At 42.1% G+C, this 22,562-nt stretch overlaps 1 protein-coding gene across 4 annotated transcripts; it reads left to right on the forward strand.

Annotated features, from left to right (window-relative positions):
- The first annotated feature begins 3,644 nt into the window (after window positions 1–3,644).
- ZRSR2 (zinc finger CCCH-type, RNA binding motif and serine/arginine rich 2) lies at window positions 3,645–22,509 on the forward strand. Of its 4 annotated transcripts, none has more exons than XM_030281295.4 (11): window positions 3,645–3,780; window positions 5,565–5,644; window positions 5,790–5,886; window positions 6,190–6,298; window positions 6,590–6,676; window positions 8,896–8,934; window positions 11,035–11,150; window positions 14,010–14,223; window positions 16,507–16,562; window positions 16,744–16,853; window positions 17,486–22,509. In XM_030281295.4, exons 1-11 carry the CDS (start codon window positions 3,734–3,736, stop codon window positions 17,965–17,967), a joined length of 1,437 nt encoding a protein of 478 aa, XP_030137155.4. In that variant the 5' UTR covers window positions 3,645–3,733; the 3' UTR covers window positions 17,968–22,509. The 4 variants fall into 4 exon arrangements, with proteins under 4 accessions (XP_030137155.4, XP_030137165.4, XP_072790278.1 ...); XM_030281305.4 differs by having other exon boundaries at window positions 5,793–5,886; XM_072934177.1 differs by lacking the exon at window positions 3,645–3,780 and adding an exon at window positions 3,871–4,158.
- Window positions 22,510–22,562: the final 53 nt, after the last annotated feature.

Below are 22,562 nucleotides of genomic sequence, written 5' to 3' on the forward strand. Positions count from 1 at the left end.
CTTGATTGTCACCAAGTTTTATCAGTGCTCACAGAAGCAGACTGTGTGAGAAATCATTTAGCCCTCAAGACTAGTGCAGGTGGGAGAAGGATGCACTTGCCAGCATTCCCATATATCACCTTGGAAAAGGGCACTTTGCAGTGGAAAGCACCAGGGACAGCCCACTGGCTGGCACTGCGAGTGAGCAAACAGAGACTTCCAGCATGGAGGGGGTGGGAGGATGGTGCTGCTGCCACCACTTCATCATCACGTCTGTATAATAAATGTCAACACACCAAGAAGTGTCAACGAAAACTGACCCGTTCCAAACCCACACTTCCTGGATGGCTCCTACTTAGCACATATCTTCTGGGTCCAACAAATCCAAGTTAGTGATTTGACTGCCATTTGTCTGCCCCTCGTACTCTCTTATTTCCATTTGCATCATCCAGGAAAAAACCAAAACAGATGCACAATTCCATGAGGAAAGGTGCCACTCTTCTCCTGGAGCATATGGCAAATACTATGGTGAAGACAACTTTTACATAATTTGTATGCATATCAAATGTAACTTTCTTTTTTCCACAGAGGGCTTGGGCATACAACAAAGGGAGTGAACCCTTCTTATCTGCTTACATCAGTCTACAATGGCAGAAAATACAAGAAATGGAAACCAGAAGAGCCACAGGGAAAGGAAGTTCAAATACGTGCCAGAATCACTGCACTTCAACACAGAGCTGCTCTACTGTGCATGCACAGTTCTGTGCACACATCTTGAAAGGCACACAGAGATTTATAATGCAGCGTAGGACATCCATGGTAGTTACTGCACGTACGTAACTACAACTTGTAAGATAAAAGCTTCTCTGTTCTGGGCTGCTCACAGCACAATCTGTGTATCCAGTATTGACCTTATGAGAGGGTTCATGTTGTACTGGACCATGAAGGAGCATTTTTCTTTGGAAAGTATGGAAGAGTGAGTTCCAAAACCTGAAGGTTGCCACAAAAATAAACTATGCTTATGGAGGCCTGTGGTCTATAATTCCAGTGTGAGGAATAAGAGCTAGTGACTGGAATGCAGTGTTACTTTTGATAGGTGAATGGCTCTTGCCTGGAATTGCTGTATCTTTTTCTTTCTGGCACTCTATCAATTAAATTATATGAAACTATGCACCTGCCTTGAAAATCAAGCTGCTATATGTGTATAAGCTAACAAAATAAACAAAACTGAGAAAAATTCAACTATTGTATTCTTGTTTTGAAGAGAATGACAGCTTTTTTTCCAGAATCATTCTGGATATCTGAAATAGCTGTTATGTTTTGTGTTTTCTTAAAATGAGATCCTACTTTTAATTGCTGAAATATATAAGCTTAAAATGGTGCCTTCCCCAAGAACATTGGAAAAATGCCATGATGAAATGTAGCATACCGAAAGAAAGAAATGACAGAATTTCTCAATTTAGACTCATAAATAGCTTAAATACAATAGTTAATATGGTATTTCCTCTATTGATGGGAGGATGAAAGTTATAATTTCCTAATGAAATAAGATTATGAAACACATTTGGTTGTTTTTTGTTTGGTTGGTTTTTTTTTTAAACTTTCATGGGTGTCAATGGTTCATCAGTTGTTAAATGCCCAATACTGCCATCTTCTGTACCCAAGAAATAGCAAATTATGTGTTACTTTACATGTATGTCCTGCACAAGGAACAGTGGAAGTACTACTGATGACAAGTCCTTCATTTTAAGAGAGTCTAGGATCTGGCACAGGGTTAAGTAACAGCAGAGAGGTCATGGTCTGAATATTCATTGGTCAAGTGGCAAACCTAACTGCTGACTACAGCAGTCACATGCTTGCTTTGAATAACTTCACTGAGCTTCAGAGTAAGAAAGAGGATACTCATTATGCTGTTAATGAACAGCACAGTCAATTAGTCAGATGTTGACAGAGCCTGATGTGGTGTGCTTCACCTAGCTGTTTCTGCAGTGTACTACCTCCAGGATACAAGAAATAAGCTCCTACACCGTGGTTTAGGAGAACAATTTATACCTTAATCAACAATTATACATTATTAATAGCCATGCAAAACATGCCCAAATGAAAGCTACAAGCACACTGCCACTGAAGGCTGCAATCTATCACTCCTGTCACAGAGGAATTGATTACTGACAGCTTGCAGATTTCCACCCACCACACCCGGGAGGGTCTGTGTGGAATAGTTTCCTGCCATGAAATGCATTTATAATCAGGTCAGGTACAATGCCTCAGAGACGATGATGGGAATACATCAGCAGCGCGAGCTAAACTGATCAATGCACTGAACTGTGGCTTCCCTCAGCTGCGAGAGCCTGTGGGGCAGGGCAGCCATGGGACACACTGAAAGTTCACCTCACGGCAGGCACGGAACAGCCTGCTCCTACACACAGCACTCAACAGCAGGCAGGCAGCTCACAGCAGAGCACGGGCTGGGGGCAGGCAGCCACTGCCCACAGCCACTCGGGCAGCAACAGCCCAGGCCAGCCCCGACAGCACCGCACAGGCACCCAGTCACCCTGCTGGGCTGGGGACATTACAGTCAGGAAAGGCCAAGGGAATTGGGCCTGTTCAGCCTTGAGGAGACAACTGAGGGGCGACCTCATCAACACATATTGGAAAGGAGGTGTCAGAGCATGGGTCCAGCTGCGTACCATATCCTCGTGCTGCCGAGCAATAGAACAGGCAACAGGCGGAAACTGATGCACAGGAAATTCCACCTGAACATGAGCAAGAACTTCTTTACTGTGAAAAGCGCCAATCACCTGCTTTAAAATTTTAAGTTTAATGGTAATAAAATTGTTACAGAGTAATAAGAATTTGGACAGAGTTAGGACAATAAAAACAAAGAAATACAGACAGTCTGGATGCTTTGCTCAATACAGCATCTCCACTAACAAAAGAACAACCCTTAAAAGCCATAGCCCTTTGTATATTCACATCTCATACATGATGAAAATATTCCTTTCAAGCTCGGAATTTTTCTGTTTTCTTTCAACTCTCCCCTCATCCTGTAAATCAATCCTTTCGGCTCTGAGGTGTCTAGAAGAAGTTGGGCACAGTCCGATAAAGAGGCCATAAAATCCCACCTTGGAATTTTTGGGGGTCCTGCCGCTGTTATCTCTATGTGAAGAATTTCTTGGTTATCTTATCCATTCCCTGTGCTGGTCACAAAAAGGTATCTTACATCACATAGCTTCTATTTTAATATTACGCTACAGCCTAAAACTATACTTACCACACTACTTACAGAAGATTAACATTACTAAAAAAGGACTAATACAAGGTTACTTTCAAACATAACACATATAGTATTCATTTTAATATTGCAAAGAGCCAATCATAGAATATTAATTTTTTTTTTTCACGTTTACTATGTGTGACCAAGCACTGGAACAGATTGCCCAGAGCGGGTTGGAGCCTCCCTCACTGGGGATACTCCAGACCCGCCCGGACCCAGCGCTGCGCCCTGTGGTGGCCCTGAGCAGGGAGGCCGGGGCACATGCTGCACTGTGCACCCTTACAGCCGGGCCCATTCTGGGATGGGAGACATTGGATGGGAGCCTCTGGCAGACCGGGCTCCCCGGGGCTCCCCGGGACTCACTCCCCGGGTCCGCCCTCAGCCGCCCTCAGCCGCGGCCCCGCGGCGCGCGCCCGCCGGAACCGATTGCGCGCCCTTCCGCCGCGGGGTCACGTGACGTCCCGTCGGTCCCGCAAGATGGCGGCGCCCATGTTGGTGCCCGAGCCCCCCCTGGGGAAACCGAGGTGAGGCCGCGGCCGGGCCGGGGCTGGGGCCCCCCGGGACAAGGGGAAGGGCTCGGGGGTCCCTGCGGAGAGTCGCGGCCCCGTCCTGGCCGGGACCGCCCGAGCGCACGACGGCCGCGGCTGAGGCCGCCCCGTGGCCGGGCCCGGCAGTGGCGCAGCTCCGCGCGGACCGGGGGACTGGGCTCGGCGGTTCTCGGGACGGGAGCGCGGCCGCGCTGGGGGCGCCGAGCGGGCCCGGAGGCGGCGGAGCCGCGGGCGGGGGCGCTGCCGGTGCCGTTCCCTGCCGGACCCGGGGCAGCGGGGCCGCCGTGTCGGCCCGCCCTAGCTGCGGCGGGCGGGACAGCATTCCGCGCCGGGAAAGCGGCGGCCCGGACTGATGTGAGGAGCAGGGGAGGAGCGGCATGTGCGTGCCCGGGCTGAGCCCCGTCCAGCCCCGCCGCAGAGGCTCCGGGCCAGCGCGGCCGCGCTCACAGCGGGATTCCCCGGTCGGGCTCTCCGGGTGTTTGGCAAGGCCTTGCTCCGGTGTCGTGCCGCTGGACGCAGAGGCGAACCCCGCCCTGGAGCAGCTTGGGTGCCGCTGCTCCTTGTGCGCCAGCTGTGTGCCCACCTCCTCCTGCGCTGGCCGGGGAGTAAGGGGAGTTCCTCCCTCCCCTCCTTCCTTGGGTTTCAAAAACAAGAAGTTCCCAGGAACTGGGAAGGAGCTTCTCCCTTGTCAGCCCCAGGCACCTGCCGAGGGCTGGGATCCATTTCGGGCAGGTCCCGAGGTGAGGAGCGGCCAGGCTGGCCGGGCCAGGGGCAGAGGCCCAGGCGCAGGCAGTGGTCTGTGCGGGCGGGCGCTGCTGGCAGGACAAGCACTGTGGTGTCACCTTGGCACGCACAGGTGTGCACGTGGTGAGGATGTGAGCAATCCTGAACAGGACTGGAGATGTGGGTGACGTTCTGGCTGGCTGAGTTGCATTTGTGGAATCTTTTAAAATTACACACTCCAAAAGAGGAAGGTTTCAATCTCCCATCAGCATTTGGTGTGGCACAGTGACAAGAGCTGAAGATCATCCCTCCTTCCCAATTCTCCATTATGACCTGGTTAGGAAGAGGAAAGATAGAATGAAACTTGACAGAAAAGAGCTTGATGGGAAAAGGCTTTTAGACATTAGAGGCATTTTAGCCATAGTGAAAACATGGTGGTGCCTGTAGGCAGCTCTTCAAAGCTATCAGACAAGCAAGGAAGAGTCTGGCCAAGCTTCTGTAGCAGAAGAGCAGTGCTGAGCATTGTCTGTGGGGGCTGTGGAGTGTGTTTTGTTAGCTGTGCATTGAGACCTCTGCCTGTGGAGAATATCAAAGGAGAAAAGAAAGGACTTGAACTTTCATGACCTGTAAAGGAAAGACTAGAATGTGCTGAAAGTTGCACAAAAATTATAGGGTAGGAGATCCCTAAGTTTTTCTCCCTTATCTTGTCTAGTGACCAAGTTTCAGGAGCTGAAGGAGATTTCATGGAGTTAGTGATGATGTTGAGTACTGCCATGCTCATGAAAGATGACACCACATGTGTGGTGTCTTCTTGCTGCTGCCCATGCTTTGTATAGAAAAGTCTGAACAGCACAGCCACAGATTTACAGATTTCATTGTCACATCAGATGCTGCTGTGGAGATACTGTTTCATATAAATGCCTGTTAATTTTGCAGTTTGTGGGATTTTGTATTGCTTAAGGAAATTAAGTGCATGTATGACAGTAAAATTTATTTGTTTGGCTGTTTTCACATAAGTAATGTTCTCTCATCCTCAGCCATCAAAAGTACAGAGCTATTCTGAAGAAGGAGAAGAGGAAAAAAAAGCGGCAGGCGCTTGCCAAACTAAGGGACTCAGGTAACTGAAGTATTTGGTAATGTCAGTGGAACTAGAAGTGACTGGGGTTTTTTTTTGGTTTTTCTTTTTAAATATATCATTTTGTGTATCTGTGTTGGCTGTAACATGCAGTTATGTAGATGTATTGAATTGTGCTTTTTTTCAGAAGCTGCGGAAAAAGATGAATCTGTGTCTGAGGAAGAAGAGGAGGAAATGGAAGAAGAGGAGGAAGAAGAGGAAGAAAAAAAACTTGAGGCAGAAAGGTGAGAAATCTAGAAAATGGCATATGGGCAATAAACATTTTTGTAATCAAATCCATTTTAGTACTTTGAAAAGTTTGAATATATTCTGTGCAACACAATCTTTATTGATTATGTCAGGCTACACAGTCCTTTCTTCTAAAGCCTGAATGATTGCTATGGAAATTTGTCTTTTCAGTAAGATTAGATAAGCTGTAGCTATTACTGTAGTAATAAATACAATATTGAATTGTATTTATGAGCGTTGCATCAGTCATGGGTAGTCCTTAAGTTGACGCTTTCAGTGGTGTCTGGTTTCTTTGTTAGACAAAAACTACATGAGCAGTGGTTGCTGAGAGAAGAAAAGGCCCAAGAAGAGTTCAAGCTAAAGAAAGAAAAAGAAGAGGCTGCAAGAAAGCGTCAAGAGGAAGAAGAGGTATAAAGATATAAAACCTTACAGTAGTGCTAGACAACAAGATAGACTTAGTGTAATAACTGTGATGGACCCATTTTTCTTGATGCTGGTGTGTTTGAAAGCATAGACTCTCCACTCTTTGTATAGAAAAGCACAACTGAAAAGAGAAGAAAACAACAGCTCTTAAAATGGTTTTTGTCAGATTTAGTTGCTTCTGACTGGATGAAAACTTAATGGTCAAGGAGTTGTAATGAAACATGGTAATTTTGATTGATTGTAAAGCATTGTTCTTTATTTTTTTTAATTATAAAGAGGAAGATCAAAGAAGAATGGGAAGAGCAGCAAAGAAAAGAGAGAGAAGTGGCACAGCAGAAGCAACAGGAGAAGAGAGAGAGAGAGGTGATTTGTGGTGGTGGGAGGATATACATGTTATATGTCCTGTGACATGATCAATGCAACAGTTATGCATGCTGAAAAGCGATTTTGTTGTAATTAGCAAATGCATTAGTTAGCCCATTCTGTTTTAAGTTCCTAAACCATTATTCAGTGTTAAAGAGCATTCAGGGGGTCCATGTACTGAAGATGGGTAACTCTTGTTAACCCATCTGGTTCTTCACAGTATGTAATTGTTTATGTCAGGTGAATACAAAGGTACTGTGCCAATGCAGGTTGTGGTAAGTGCACTTTATGCATCATGTGTTAAAGATAATCCTTCCTTAATGTCCTAGTTGAACACAGTCAGTGCTGAAGAAAATGCCCAAAGAGGATTTGGAATATGGAAGTAAATTGCTGCTGTTCCTTAACGCAGTTCTTAATCAAAAGATGTGCTGCAGCTCTTCTTTACCTGACTCATCCAACAGGACGTATCTTTTTTTCAGAGCTCCTTGGGTGGAATAAAAAATTATATTGAAGATACAAGTCATTGATAATGTTTGTGTTAATGAAACATTAATCTTAAATTTCACAAGTTCAGTGACCTGGATGTAAGATGTCCTCTACAGTAGTCCACTGTGAGGACTGGCCTCTTATTGCCACTGAAGAGTGACCGCAGCTTTCTAGAATCTGGTCATTTTAGATTCTCCGCAGTCATGAAGTTTCCAGTCATTTCACTGGGAGGTGTCTTGTGGCTGTGTCTGATAGCCACAGCAGGAGAAGAGCCATGAGCAGACAGTTGTGGCTGTCTACAGTTAATAGTTGGTTGTGCCACTGATTATGTAACACTTGAATGAGGAATGCAAAGAACAGCAGTTATTGTATTTCTTGTCTTGCTTACTCTGGTGTTCAGGTGTCCATTTCTCTCTTTGCAGAGTAAGGAGAGAAGATTATTCTCGTGTCATTTATTTAGGGTTGAGATACAGTTTGGAGAGAGTTTAACCATGGTAACAGCAGGATTTTATTCCTCCCCTGTGTCCTTGTGTCTGGGTGTCCCCAAGCCCTCAGCAGGATAACTGGCGTCCCTGAACTAGATAGAAGCAGCTTTCTCTTTTCTTTGGTTGTTGGATTCCTTGCTTTGTTGTTTTCTGGGTTATTGTTTATGGGAATAGCGAGTTAAATTGGCTCATAGAGGGCAATGGCAGGCACCCAGAGGGAAACTGATTGCCCAGCTAAGAGCAGAGCCACCCATTTTAGCAGCAGAAAGTTTATTCAAGTTCTAACAGTGATACAAGAAAAAAAACTAATTTCCCTCCCTAAAATGAAGAAATAGATTTTCTGGTTTGATGAGTGGTGGTGGTTTGAGACTTTTTTAGAGAGGGTGAAAGATTTGGCTTTGGTATTTTTTGTTTATGTGGTTCAGGGAGTTTTGTTTGTTTGCTCTGTTTCGTTTTTCTTTATTAGGGTGGGTACTGTATGACATCCTTGGTGATCAGTACCAGATGCTGTCTGGGTCCTCATCTTTAATTGCATTTTTAAATTTTTATTTGCTCTTTTTAAATTTAATTAATTCTCTTCCAAACTAAACCAGTCCTAGCATATTTTCTTGTACTGATTATGTTAAAATATCTTTTTTCTAGGAACATCATAGAGCAATTTATTAGAAGTAGTGTCCAACCAATTTTGGAGAGTGGTATTGTTATGCTCAGCCTACTTAGAAAAATTAAGGGAAAGAATATCCTCATTGCTTTCCTGTATTTGGAAGGCTAGATATGGTTAACTTATGATGTTTAAGTTTCTTACCAGTTGCATCTCTTGCTTTAACAGAGGCTCACTAAGCATTGCGATTTTATGTGTGTTCCACAAAATGTGTAAGTTAAAACATTTTGTGCAGCTAAACAATTATGGACTTACTTGTAACCAGGCTGTGTACTAGAGCAGGAGATAGATTTAAGCATCAGTAGTTCAGTGGTAGTTTCAAACAGGAAAATTAAACTTTTATGTTGTCTATCATTTAGTTCAGAAGATCATGTACGTGAGGGTCTTGTCTGATGTATCCTTTAACAGCTTTGTAGTACATGAATTGCTACAGAGCCAAAGTAAATCTCCTGGTTTTAAAGGAAACTCTATTACACTTTCATGATGCATAATCACTGAGCATTGTAAATTAGGTTCTTAACTAAAGAAACCAGATGTTTTGTGTATCCTCAGGGTTTTCACTAGTCCTGTGTTTGCACCATTTATAGGCAGCTGTGCAGAGGATGCTGGATCAAGCTGAAAGCCAGGTATGCTCAGAGATATTTCTGAAAAAAGAACTGAAAAGTAATTTAATTTCCATCCAGTGTTTGCCTTCTAGCATGCTGTCCATCTGCTCTCGAGAACCTAATGGCCTGAATAAATTTAATATATAGTGGCTTGCATGAGCTGTACACAATTATTTACTGGGTGGAACATAATTAAGCATATTTCTGTCTGGTTGGTAGCAGTGCAGTTGTGCATGCTGATGACTGTTCAGGAGGTCTGAGTCAAAATGAATGTAGAAATATTGCTGTGTGCTGTTAAAAACACTCTGCATGATGGGTCTACTTGTGAATTGTAATTCTAAATAAATCTATCAGTCCTGGGTAGCAAGATAAACTTGTCTTTTTAAGCAGATGTCAGGCTCTAAATAAGAGGATTCAGTGTTAGAGGAGGGCACAGACTCTTAAAGAAAAGAAAAAAAGGTGGGGGAGGGAGAAGCTTGATTGCTTGGATGTCTGGAAGAGCATGGATTTCAAGCTGGCAGTGTGAAGAAAAGAAAACGGCAGTTTTCATTTGGCTCTTAAAGATTACCTTAAAGAATAATTTGGCTTTTTATCCCTGTCACATGGTTAAACTTGTGAAGATTCTTGCTCTGTTTAAGAGCATTCACTGCATGAATCTGAAAAAAAAAAAAGTCTTAACCTAGTTATCCATTGTTTATTGACTGCCATAGCTACACTGAAGTTAGATTTGTTTCCAAATCATGTTTAAACTGTTCTTTAGATAGGGAATCTCTTTCATGAGTAGGAAACTGCTCTGAACTGCTGCCTGCCCATAGCTCAAGATGCATTAGCAGTCATGTCTGCAAAGGAATAGTCAGAAATGTGGTATGTTAGAGAGCATTAGAGTACCAGTTCAGGGTTCATTTACTGCTGACATAACAGGGCTGTTCTGGTGATAGAAAATTATGGCTGCAAGTCATGAGCAGAATTGGTAGCTGGGTCAAATGCTGCTTGTGGATAAAAAGAATTTTGAGCTGATTTAAAATGAGAACTTAGGCCAGTCAGCTTTAAAGACTGTTTGGTTAGAATGAAAATTCCTTTTTTATATGTGTCTTGATTGTAGTCATTCAAGGCTTGCAAGTTGGCGAGGCCATTTTGAATTACAGAAATCTTAATTGCCCAAGATGATCAGTACAGACACTTTTACTTCCAGTGCTAACTGTGAATTTAATTTCTTTAAATTCTGGCCTTTGGGGGTTACTTTTATTTTAGCCTTTTCTAGATGCACATAAAAGTGATAATGATGAGCTTGCTGAGCTTTGGGCTGTTGCAGAGAAAAAATAAGTAAATAGTCCTAGCTTTCTCTGCCAGGTTGTGGTGGTTTTGGCTGGAGTAGAGTTAATTTTTTTTCATGGTGGGTTTGTTTTGGATTTACACTTAAAATAGGGTTGAAAATATGGAGATGTTTTCGTTATTGCCGGGGGCTGAGCAGGGCCTTTTGTGCCAAGGCCTTCTCTGCTTCACTGCCACACTGGCAAAGAGGCAGAGGGTGCATGGTTGGTTGGGAGGAGACAGCCAGAACAGGTGACCCCAACTGACCCAAGGAATATTCCAGACCATCTGACATCATGCTCAGTATATAAAGTGCGGGGAAGAAGGAGGAAAGGGGGGACATTTGGAGTGATGGTGTTTGTCTTCCCACATCACTGTTATATGTGGTGGGGCCTTGCTTTCCTCAAGATGGCTGAACACCTGCCTGACCATGGGAAGCAGCGAATTAATTCCTGGGATTGCTTTGCTTCTTTGTCTGGCTTCTGCTTTCACTCTTAAATGGTCTTTATTTCAATGCATGAATTTTGTGTCTTTTACCTTTCCATTCTCTCCCTGATCCTGCTTGGGGCTGTGAGCACATGGCTTTGTGGGGCTTGGCTGCTGGCTGGGGTTAAACCACAACACAGTTGTATAAAGTGAGACCCAAGGCACAGGGCAGCTTTGAAAAACAATGCTTTAAATAGGTTCAGCTTGCCTTGTAGAAACATAGTGCTCATAACTGCATGTGAGTTCAGTTGTTAAGTTTTAATTTTGACATTCCTTTTCTTCACAGTTTTCTAATTTTTGTCTATTTTAATGTTTCTTCCACAGCTGGAGAATGGTGTGAGTTGGCATAACCCAGAGCCCCCAGAGAATCTGGGAACAGAGAAGGACAGAGCAAATTGCCCATTTTATATTAAAACAGGCTCCTGCCGATTTGGAGACAGGTAATCCATTGAATATTTACCAGGATAGAAGTGTGTTGGGGAGATAAAATAGAGGCAACTTAATTAGGTCATAAGCAAGCTGAGGAAAAATTGCTGCATAAAATACTTCTCTGTATTTTGATATGGATGGAGAGCAGAAGCATGGCCTGGTTGGAATTGAGCTGTTTATTGCTATGGCATATTACTGATGGTGCATTCTGGTTACATTGGTCAGACTTCAGTTTTCCTTAGCTTAGACTCATGCACAGATATATTCTGATAGAATGTATATGGTCTTTTATTAGTACAGGTCTGATATGTCAGATGCTAGCTTTTTATATTTTCTAATTTGCCTATGTTCAAATCCCAGATGGATTAAAGAACATAAGTTAAGGTAAATCTGCACACTTGGGAAAGTTGTTAGGTAGCTTCCAGAGTTCTCACTATTTAGATGTGTGATGCATTTAGTTGTGATTCTGGTACACTCACAGGGTGTCCCTATCTCAGGAGGGAAGTGTAGTGAAAGGGAAGAACAGAGAAACTCATCAGGATGATGAGGGATGAGCAACACCTCTGTAGAAGTGATTGATAATTCCAGACTCTTTTTTCAAAGAGGGGGATGGAAGAGGACTGTGGTAGATGAACAGCAAACTACGGAGTAGGGTAGGAATGATTATTTGCAGTTTAGTCAGGTGTTTCAGAATGTTCACTAGCTTTGACAAAAGAAAGGCTTTCTCATATGAAACAAATGGCAGACTTGTTCCCAGAGGATGTAGAGGAAACCAGAAGTATAAATGAGTTTATGGAATACATGTTCATTGGCGACCAGGAACAATGATGATCCAAATGCAGCTTTTGGTTTGAAAATCCCTGATATTTTTTGTGCTAAGGAGAAACAACAGCTTAGCAAGGAAGAATTCTGATATTTATTACATGAATCTTCAGCAAAAACTTAAGAGGTTATTTTACTGACTTGTATCACTGAAACATGTGTGGCCTAGCTATTGTCGTGTTTTTTATCCTGGGAGTAATTTGTCCCAGTGTGATGTATATTGTGGATAATTAGAAGATAATTTAACTATATGGAAGCTTGAAGTGCACATCAGTTTTTTTTCCAATTTTGATGTGTTGAATTCCATAATAAAAATTTCACCAGCTATGTCACTGCAGATAGCATTTTTTTTAATGTCTGGGTCTTGTAATCTTTGCAGTATTTCTGTTTCAGTGGTCTTTGTTGGAGATAACTTTCATGGATTATGTATGGATTGCATAAAACTCAGTTTTGCTTTGAACTTTGCATTTGAACTATGAATAGCCCTTGGAAAATAAATACTGAGAAACATCATATTCTGCCCTTCCTCCTTCACCCCTGTTGATCTCAGCTACCTCCCTTTCATATTTCTTCTTTTCTTTCACATACCTGCTTCCTTCATAATCTGGTCATTTTAATGTCTGGTGCTGTCTCCAAGTTGAAGGACTGGTACAGCTAGGGACTGGAAGGATATGTTGAAAGGAGTTGTGAAAAAATAAGAGCCAGCATTATTAATAAATAATTGTTGAATCTTGTCAAAGCTCACTATGTCCTGAAGAAGCTGAAACTGGCTGTGTTTGCTACTACCAATCTCCCCAGTAATTCAAACCCTAACATTTTGCAGTAATATTGGATTCTTGGGTCATTAATTTTCCTTGGGTTCCTTCTGTTCTGTCATGTGAATATATCATTTTGTGTACAAACAGTATTAGGTGGGTTTAATATTTTCTGTTCTATTACTGAAATTGAGCAGCGAAAGGAGGCAGCTTCTAAAATGTAAAAAAACAATAATCATCAAACTAGTTGTCTCCTGGTTTAGTTTGGGATTTGGAGATTGGATTTTTTTGTTGTTGTTGTTTGCTTTTTGAAGTCTAAGCGGTCAACCAGAAGGTGAGAGTCCTGACCTCCTTGCAGTTCTTCTGTGCTGTCCAGTGACATAAAGAGACTAGACTAGTCTGGATGTTTTTCTGGTCATGTCATGAAAAGGAGAAAAGTGTTGGAGAGTGCATGACCCAGTTGCTTGGGGACATATTGAATGGGAATCACAAAGCACAGTGAAATAAACATGGAGAACATCTGTGTTCTTGCTGAATCTAAAGGTGTCTAGGGGAGAACTGTATTTCAGCATGTTAGCAAGGTAGCCTGAATATGATGGATGGTGAGGGAGTTCTAATACTTTATGTCTACCAAGAAGTTGCAGATTAAGATATGAGTAATTTAGAAGAATTTTTTGTTTAGTTTTTGTTCTTTGTAGGTTTTTTAGTTTGTGGGTTTGGATTTCTTTTGGTTTTGTTGTTGTTGTTTGTTTTTTTCCTTTGTGTTGGTTTGGGTTTTTTTGTTAGAAGTGGAAAAATACCAGTCTTATACTCATCCAGGTGTAGGTCTAAATGTGCTGTTCTTCCCATATTGACACCTCCATATGATGAGAACAACTTCAGTAAAAGTTGTTCAGTTTGCAAAAAGAAGAGCAGGGACTTGCTTTAAAATCTCTTTATAGAAGGACTCCTGACAATCTTTTAAGCCCTTCAGAAAATGGGAATGCATTAACCCTAGTAGCCCAAAAGAAATTATTTCAGGCCTCATTGTGACACTGGTATCTATAGCTTTTGTAGTTCTGCTTTCTTAAGCAAGAATGTGTTTGTTAATGGCATTAAGGAAGCCTAAAGTTTATGTACAAACTCACTCCAAAACATTTGGTTTAGTAATTGAAATATCTTGATCTTCCACTAATGGATTTTCTTTCATAGTAACTGTAACTGAAAATGACAAATGTTTGAAGCTTCAACAAGTGTATATTCTGCTGAAAGTGCCAGTCTTTCCACTTTTCTTTCTTCACTTCACCTGTCCAGGTGTTCTCGCAAGCATAACTACCCCACATCGAGCAAGACGCTGCTCGTGCGAGGCATGTTCATCACTTTTGGCATGGAGCAGTGCCGGAGAGACGACTACGACACAGATGCCAGTCTGGAGTACAGTGATGAGGAGACCTACCAGCAGTTCCTGGAGTTCTACGAGGATGTGCTCCCCGAATTTCAGAATGTGGGGAAGGTGGTTCAGTTCAAGGTATGCAACCAAGTGCGGTTTACAAGCCTTATGAGGAATTCTGTTCAGCACGCCCCAGCTAAACCCTGTGGGCACGAGGGAACTATGCTGTGTCCTTACATCACACTCTGCATCTCTCGTGTCACCTGTAAACTTGTCACTGCTCTTACAGAGCACCATCTTACTCTGAGTGAATCTTCTCTCCCATTCCTCTGAAGTGTTACAAAAGCTTGTGTTTCTATATTGCAAGTTATTCACACTACTCAACAGTCTACTTATCTCACATTCCTTTTTCTTATCCTGTGATAAGCCCCAGAGGGTCCATTAAGACTGTTAGATAATATAAATACATCTGAGCTACTGTATTTGGGCTTAAGGAATGAAATAGTGGGGATATGAAATGCATTTGGAGTGTACACCCAACCAATGTCATTTTAGGACTGGTAAAATCAGATTACAATGAACTGAAAAGATAGCAGATATTTCAGTAGGAAGAATTATAGAAAGGTAAGTTACATAAATGACCTTGAGATTTGTCATCCATCCTTAGTTTGTGCATTTGGTTTGCTCAGTGTTTTGATTATATTGTTATTTCTTACGGGGATTAAGAGGGATGTGTAAATGGAGACCTCAGAGATGAATGATGTGTGTTAACAGTCCTATGTCACTCCAAAATATGCAGCTTGGGTGGTGGAGTCTCCTTGTATCAGAATCTATTGCAGCATCCCTTTCTGCTTGCCATTCCTGAGTGTTTTCCTGCAGTCACCAGGAGGCATATAGTTCCTTTTCTTCTTTTGTGTTCATCTACTGACAGCTGCCTCAGGACTGAGATGGCATTAGCATTTCAAGCAAGAGGAAAGTAGAAAGAGTGAGTTTTCAGTAGTTGTATAATGAGCTTTATAGGTAAGAAATGTTCACTTGTTTGGAGGAGTGGAGCATCCCCTCCGTATTTTGACTCATGGAATAATAACCAGTTGTCCTCTACTAGAAGACAGAATAGAGATTCCCTATGCAGCATGGCATGAAAAGCCTTATCAGCAAAGTCAGGTTCTTGGCTTTGTACCGTATTTCTGTGCAGGTGTGTTAAGCTGCACCTGCTTGGGTTGCTGTGACTATTAGTGTGGCATTCCTTGGCTTCTGAAGCAATTGTGCAACAGCAAGATGATTCTCATGCACATTTTCACTACATTTGAGATGCTTCAGAAAAACATGTTGGCTGCAGGGGTCTTAACTGTGAGTGAGCTGAGACTCTGTGACCATTTAGAATCCAATTATACACGCCCCTCTGTCAGCTGACTTCCTTTTCCAATGTAGCCTAAGGTTTTATTCTGTTTTTTCTGGGAAGCTGCTCCAGAATCTGGAAGATCCTGATAAAACACTACCTTAGAACACTAGGGCTCTTTTCCCACCCAAAAATGCCTACAGCAAAATCATTCTCACTTGTTCTTGCATTGACACTGTTTATCTCAAATAGTTTAACTCCTTATCCTGTAATACTTAATTATACAGGTCCTTGTTATTGTGGCTGAAGCCCTTTGCTGATCCAGCATACAAAGAGGCATTCCCTGAGGGTCAGTCAGGGTTCAGGGATGAAAGGAGCCGCTAACCTTGTTTGCTGCGGATATTGCCAGAGGCCTGCGGGCAACAGAGGCTGGAATCACAGTTTGTCCTGGAGAACTGGATTCCACCTGCTTGGACCTGCCTGTCGGAATCTTTTGTAATCAACAGCAAGCTTTTTAAAAGTTAATTTTGTATTTTTGAGACCTTTAGATCTACTGTGAATACTAAATTATTACAAGAAAGGTTTTCAGAACTGTACAGTGAGAGATGGTGTCTCCAGCTTTTTGAACCCATTTTACAGGGATGCTGTGAAGATACATTGCTCTAGAGTCTCTTACTGTAATGAATCCCTCATTTCCACTGAGGATATTAATAATTATTCTCAGAGCAGGATTTGGCTGTTGCACAGTAGGGTTGGCCCAGACAAGTGCAAGACAACGGAGTACAAACTTTCTTATGGACTAACTGATGCCAAGGTCCCAGAGTTAATCAAAGCATAATGCTGGAAACAGTTCAACATAAGCCAGAAAGGCTTTCTTTCCTTTTTTTTTTTTTGAGTTGGGTTTTTTTTTGTTTGGTTGGTTGGTTGTTTTTTTTTTGTTAACAGTAAGTGTTCAGAAAAACATCATCTGTAAGTTGATATGGATGAACTGTCATAAATGAGAATTGCCTATCTCAGAATGTGTGAGCTGCTGTACAACATAAATCTTCCACTGCCCTGACTTCACGTTTCCATCCCCTCAGGTCAGTTGCAACTATGAGCCTCACCTGCGAGGAAATGTGTACGTCCAGTACCAGTCGTAAGTACTCAAGAGTCTTACTAAGGGTTAGAGCTAAACTCCAGAGTTGAGTAATGAATAAGAAATGTTTATCTCATCCATGCAGCTCATTCTCATACTGTAGTGGGAGCCCAAAATTGGTAAGGGTGTCTGAAATAATTGTGTGATGGTAATGTCATCTTGTTATTTTCACTTTTTAAAGGGAGAAGGACTGTCAGGCAGCTCTGGCTCTGTTCAGTGGACGATGGTATGCAGGCAGACAGCTTCATTGTGAATTCTGTCCTGTGACGAGGTGGAAAACCGCCATATGTGGTGAGTCTTGGAAAAGACACTGAAAGAGTACTCACTAATGGAAGTCAAAAAAAAGGATTATGCTGTAGCTTTCAGATCTGCCTAATGTTGTATTCATTTCTGTTTGGAAGACAAATGTGCTAACTTGCTTGTGTAGATCCAGGAAAGAAAGGGAGTATTACATCATGTCACATGTCTGAATTGTTCTAGGGGATTTACCATGGTCTAGGAAAAAAGGTTTGGATTCTAGCTTTGGAAATAATAATCTTAAGGTGAAACTCCAGGAAATACTAATTTATCTCTTGAGAAGCGACAGCAGTTTCTGGACTATCAACAGTTCTGAGCAGTAAATATAACATGTTACTTATCTAGATTTACCTTCTTACATTAAGGTAAATAAAATTTAATGAAATTAAAAGTTAAGTTTGTTCTAAGCTAAAACCTAATCTTCATAGCTGTTAAAAAGCTAATTCCAAGAAAAGTACACAGTGAAAATTAATCTTGTGTGAATCAAATTGATAGGTGGTCAGATGCACGTTCTTCTGTTTGGAGAAGCAAAATCCAGTTTATTACATTTCTTCCAGTTGGTACATAATGAAGAAAGAGATTTAACAGGTCTGGTTCATAAAAACGCAAACCCTAATCTGTTGCAGGCTTATTTGAAAGGCAGAAGTGTCCGAGAGGGAAACACTGCAACTTTCTTCACGTATTCAAAAATCCAAACAACGAGTTTTGGGAGGCCAACAGAGACATACGTATTTCTCCTGAACGGACTCATCAGTTGTCTAAAAACTCTGAGAGGAGAAACAGATCGAGCCATCGTGACGACTACTACAGCCGGTCCAGGAGAAGGGGCAGCCCGAGCCCAGACCATTCCTACCGCAGAAATGGAGAATCAGAGAGGAAAAAGAGTCGCCGCAAAAACAAGAAGCGGCGCCGCTCAGGGAGGTCGAGGAGTCGAGAGAGGAGGAGGTCTCACAGCAGGGGCAGGAAGAGGAGAGGCCGCAGTCGCAGCAGGAGTCACAGTCGGACACGCAGCAGGAGCAGAAGCAGGAGTTCCTCTCGATCCAGGAGCAGGGGTAAAAAGAGATCAAGCAGCAGAGGAAAAAACAGTGAAACTCCCAAAACAAAGTGAGAATTACTTTCAGAAATCGCTAATTGATAAAAATAGAGCTGACAAAGAAATCTTCCCAATAGGGCACCAGATATATTTGAATTTCAAATAAAGTGTTCTTGCACATTAAAATGTTTCTTCCTAATAAAGGAACGTAGTTTACTGTGTGCGAAGCTTGAGAAAATTAGAAGTCCTATAGAAGGTGTGAATGTCAAGTACTCTAGCTACTCTGTCCCTCTGAACTGCTGCAACACCTGGATGCACACTGAGTACAAGTAGAGAAGTGAAGCCTCTTTGGTATATGCTTATTTCTGTTACGTGTATGTTAAGTGTTTACTGTTCCTGTAAGGAGTTAGTACCGAACAGCCTGTGTGCAGTAAATTGACACCCCAGCACACTGCAGATCCAAGTCTGTGTAGATGACTGCCATTTGTATTTTTCATCTGTTTATCGGAAGTTGTTTTTTAGATAAAGAAAATGTAATTGTTTTATGAGTCAGAGAAAAGGGATCTCAAAGACATCACTATTTGATTGTACAGTACTTGCCCAGTAGGAGCTTTTTGGTCACGAGTGTTGGATTTTTCTTGACCCTGACTGAGCTGCTGAGCTGACCGCTTGTAGGGATTGCAGTAGACTAAAACCAAGTAGAAGTACACAGAGAAACAATCACTTTATTCAGTACCTTAATCCCCAAGTAAGACTGGAGACCATGCAACTGTAATCCTTGAGTGAGGTTAGAAATACTTTGCATACCTCTTGGTTGCACACCATTTGTACATGAAAATTACCTGCCCACCTTGTGCTGGAGGGGTGAAAAGTGTCCCATCTGGGAACCAAAGATGTGATTGTGAAGGCTCAGTCAAGATGGCCGCAGAGTGGCTGAAGAAACTGAAGAGTTTATACATGAAAGAACACTTCATGGTTTTGGGAGAGGAGGACTTGACTTAAGAGCCTTTTTAAGTTTATTTTACAAATAGTTTAAGGCACCCTATTGCCTTGCTTTCCTATGGCCAAGGTGAAGGCAGGGTACATAAAAACAAAATTATTGGGACAAAACCTTCTTGAAATGACAGCTACAATAGTGAATAGAAATCCTTACCAATATTTTTTCACTTTTAAATAAAAGATTTGTGCTGTTAGATATACTGTATTTCACATGGCTTATCGTCAAGTTTTAACATGGGCACCTCTGTCCTCAGACACTCGCAGAGAGCTTGCGGCACAAAGGTGCAGGTGCCCTAACGGTCTGTAGAGACACCTCCCTGTCCTTAGCCTCTCCAAAGAACTCAGCTCCTGCCTTCAGAGAACCGATCAGACCCCATGAGTTAGAAGCCTAAAGCAGGCATGAAGTGCTCCCAAATAGAAATTCCTTCCAATTCCCGGCAATGTAACATAAACTCCCTTAGAAAATACAGATATCTGAACTTTACCAATTTACCAATTACAGATATCTGAACTTTACTAATTTATTATTCTTCACATTAACAACATTTTTCCCCAGGATAGGTAAGATCAAGTGAACATTGCTTCTGGATATGATACATATATTTTTTTGCTTTTCTAAATGCATAGTGCACCTAGCATGCTGATTATACATTTTTCTTTCTTTCTTCATGTGTAACTTGTCCAATATGGAGTAATACTACAAAAGCAATGTTCAGTTCAAACCCAATTTCCACAATATATTGTCATAACTGTAGGCAGAGCTTAGTTAATTTGATTAAATGTTTTAGTTATTAACAGATGTAGGAATTGTAATTAGCGTAACTTTTGAAATAATAACTTTTTAAAAAGGCATATTTCAAAGGACAGACAGCACAAATTCCATTTGAGAAATTTGTTACTGCCAGTTTTTTATAATGTACCTTTTTTTCACCACACCTTAGAGACAAATTTTCCCTGAAGTTTCTGGTTTTTTTATAGATGTTCAGTTGCCTCGCTGGGTCACTTGCACCACATGTGGCAAACTCTGGTTCAGTTGGCCACCAGCAGGCTGGTTTCATCCTCCATTCCCTGGGCTGCCCTGCTTCCCACAGCTCTCTGGTGGGAGAGCTGGCTTGTGCCCATGCAGATGCTGCAGACAGACTGTCACAGAGCATCATCCCAGCAAAATCAGCTGTCCAACTCAAGGAAAAGGAGTGGAGTTGGTGGTGGGAACCTGTGACCAGTCAGCTGAAATAAGCAAACCAGGTTTCATGGGATTAGAAACGAAGTGCCCACTAACAACCATGTGAGAATTCCATGGGTGATTAGGCTTCTTGTCCCCACAGTTTTGCAATAGGATTTGGGAAGCTGAGTGGCTGTATTAAAAAAAAACAAAAAAAACCCAAAAAAACAACTTGCTCAGAAATGCATGTAAAAATTTAAATATACTTTATTTCTGCTACTACAATGGCTGAGGCTTCAGCTTGTTTTTCTTGAGGTCTGGACCTAAACGTGCTGGCTGTACCTGTACAGTGTAGGACTCGTAGCTGTGATTATCCTGCACTTTCACATACTTTCTGTTTATTACACAGAACTTGAGTGCTGTAGATCTGACATTTAGCTTGCACTTGTTAGCATGAAACCTGGGATTCCACCAGTTTTCTGATTTTGGAGTTTGTATTTTTCAGTACTGTTTCTCTGCTTCATAATCTTAAGTAGTGTTATATGCATGGTTTTGTGTTTCCTTATTATTATGAGTGAGTTATTTTATTCTGGAGAGACAAACAGACTAGAAGTTTTTTAATGTTAAGCTTAATTATTTTCTTTCCCAAAGGGAAAAAGTCCCAGAACACGAAAGGATTTAAATTTGTAAGGAACAGCCTATTTGCATTGCATGTTATTCCACATATTCCACAGAAAAGGACCTTATAAAGTGAATTAATGTGGGCCAAGTTTTGTTTTGTCTTCAAAGACTACTTAAAAGCAGCAGCTTTCAAAATACTTTTTTCAGTTGTGAATTCTGCAGGGATCGCAGAGGTGCTTTGGAGTAATTCTGGCGTTTACACACAGGTTCAGGGTGGCTGTGCCAGGGCCTGCCAGATGCCCTACTTCAGTCAGGATGGTGCTGCCCTGCCCTTCAGTGGAGCAGGAGCAGCTCAGCCAGGCAGCAGCGCTGCCTTGCTCAGCAGCACAAGGGGAAGCCCTGTAGGCAAGGGCACTGTTGCTGCCCAGCAGAATTAAGGCATCAGGGGACTGGGCTTGCCCCTCACAGCAGAGTGCCTTCCCATTCAACTGTAGCTGGTGGCCACTTCTGTGAGGTTTCATTCAGTCTGTCTGTCCGTCCAGAGCAGCCAACCCCTGTCAGGGGTTGAGGAAGGGTGGCACGTGTCTGTGTGTTGAATACAAGGCATTTCTTGTGGACACCCAACAAGGTGTCCTCTCTGGCCCAGCCCTTGTGTATAGGGCACAGTTGTCCAAAATGCATCCCAAGTGACTCCTCTGCCACTTTTATGCCCTGTGATGGCAGCATGGCTGTTTTGCATCCAGTTTTGCATTGGCACGTTCAGTGTATTGGAAACTGCCCTCCGGTTTACCAGTGACATTCCTGTGCGCTAAATAACTTGGTTTTTTTCTAAAGACATGCAAGAGCCTGCTAAAAGCTCCTATTGCTTCCTGTCCTGGATCAGCACTTCTTACAAAACATGAAAGATGGAAGTTTATGCTAGTTAATAACCTAAAAGCTTAATTTACTTTCTTACATAATCCAAAGAGTGCAGCTCATTTTGCTTTCAGTGTAAGCTTGTAATTAAAATGAACCCCAATTCCACATATGCTCCTGCTCAGCACTGATGCATCAGGTGAACTGAGTATCTATGGCTGAAAACCAAAACTGATGTGACATGGACAGGTAACACTTTGTCAAGCTGTGAGACAGACTACAAAGCAAGCTGGACAACGTAACCCATGGTACGTGGGAGCTTGACAGAGGCAGCCACAGCGTGACCATCACTGTGGCCTTACCCCAGAAGAACAGCAGATGTTTAGGAAAGCCTCTTTGAGTTAAAGACTTAAGTAAGTGAAGACACTCAAGACAACAATCAACTTGCCTGAACAATCCAGAAATTCCTACTTATTCTTTAGCTCTCCCCAACCATTCCACAAAAGACAGGAAATTCAAAGACCAGAATTTAATTTCAAATTAATTTCAGAAATGCCTGAAGATGTTAATTTTTCCCCATGCTTTTGCTGATAGCATGAAGCGGTTCAGTTCTTTTAGAAAGGTGGAGAACAGACTCATCTGACATACTTTTGGTCGAGACCAGGACTGTAAACATTGCATTGACTTGTTCAGAATTCTATGAAAAGAACTGAATATTCAGTCTCTATTATCCAGAAATCTCTCTCAACATGTGGTGTAATTTTCAATTGAAGTGGTATTACCCCACAATTTAACATCCACTGAAATAAATTTCATGTTTAATGTGGCAAGCTTTCCAAAAGCTTGCTAATTTATTGCTTTCTCTACAATTTAAATGGATGTAAATAACTAAACTTGGACACAGTATCCTCAACATTTTTTAATGAAGTGCTCAAGAACAGGTTAAGCACTGTAATAAAATTTCCCTTTTTTTTAAGCCAGCACTGTGTGGCCTCTTCTTTCCTCTGTTAATACAGGCACTAATTACATATGA

Source organism: Taeniopygia guttata, chromosome 1 (assembly GCF_048771995.1).
Source record: "Taeniopygia guttata chromosome 1, bTaeGut7.mat, whole genome shotgun sequence".
NCBI lineage: Eukaryota > Metazoa > Chordata > Aves > Passeriformes > Estrildidae > Taeniopygia > Taeniopygia guttata.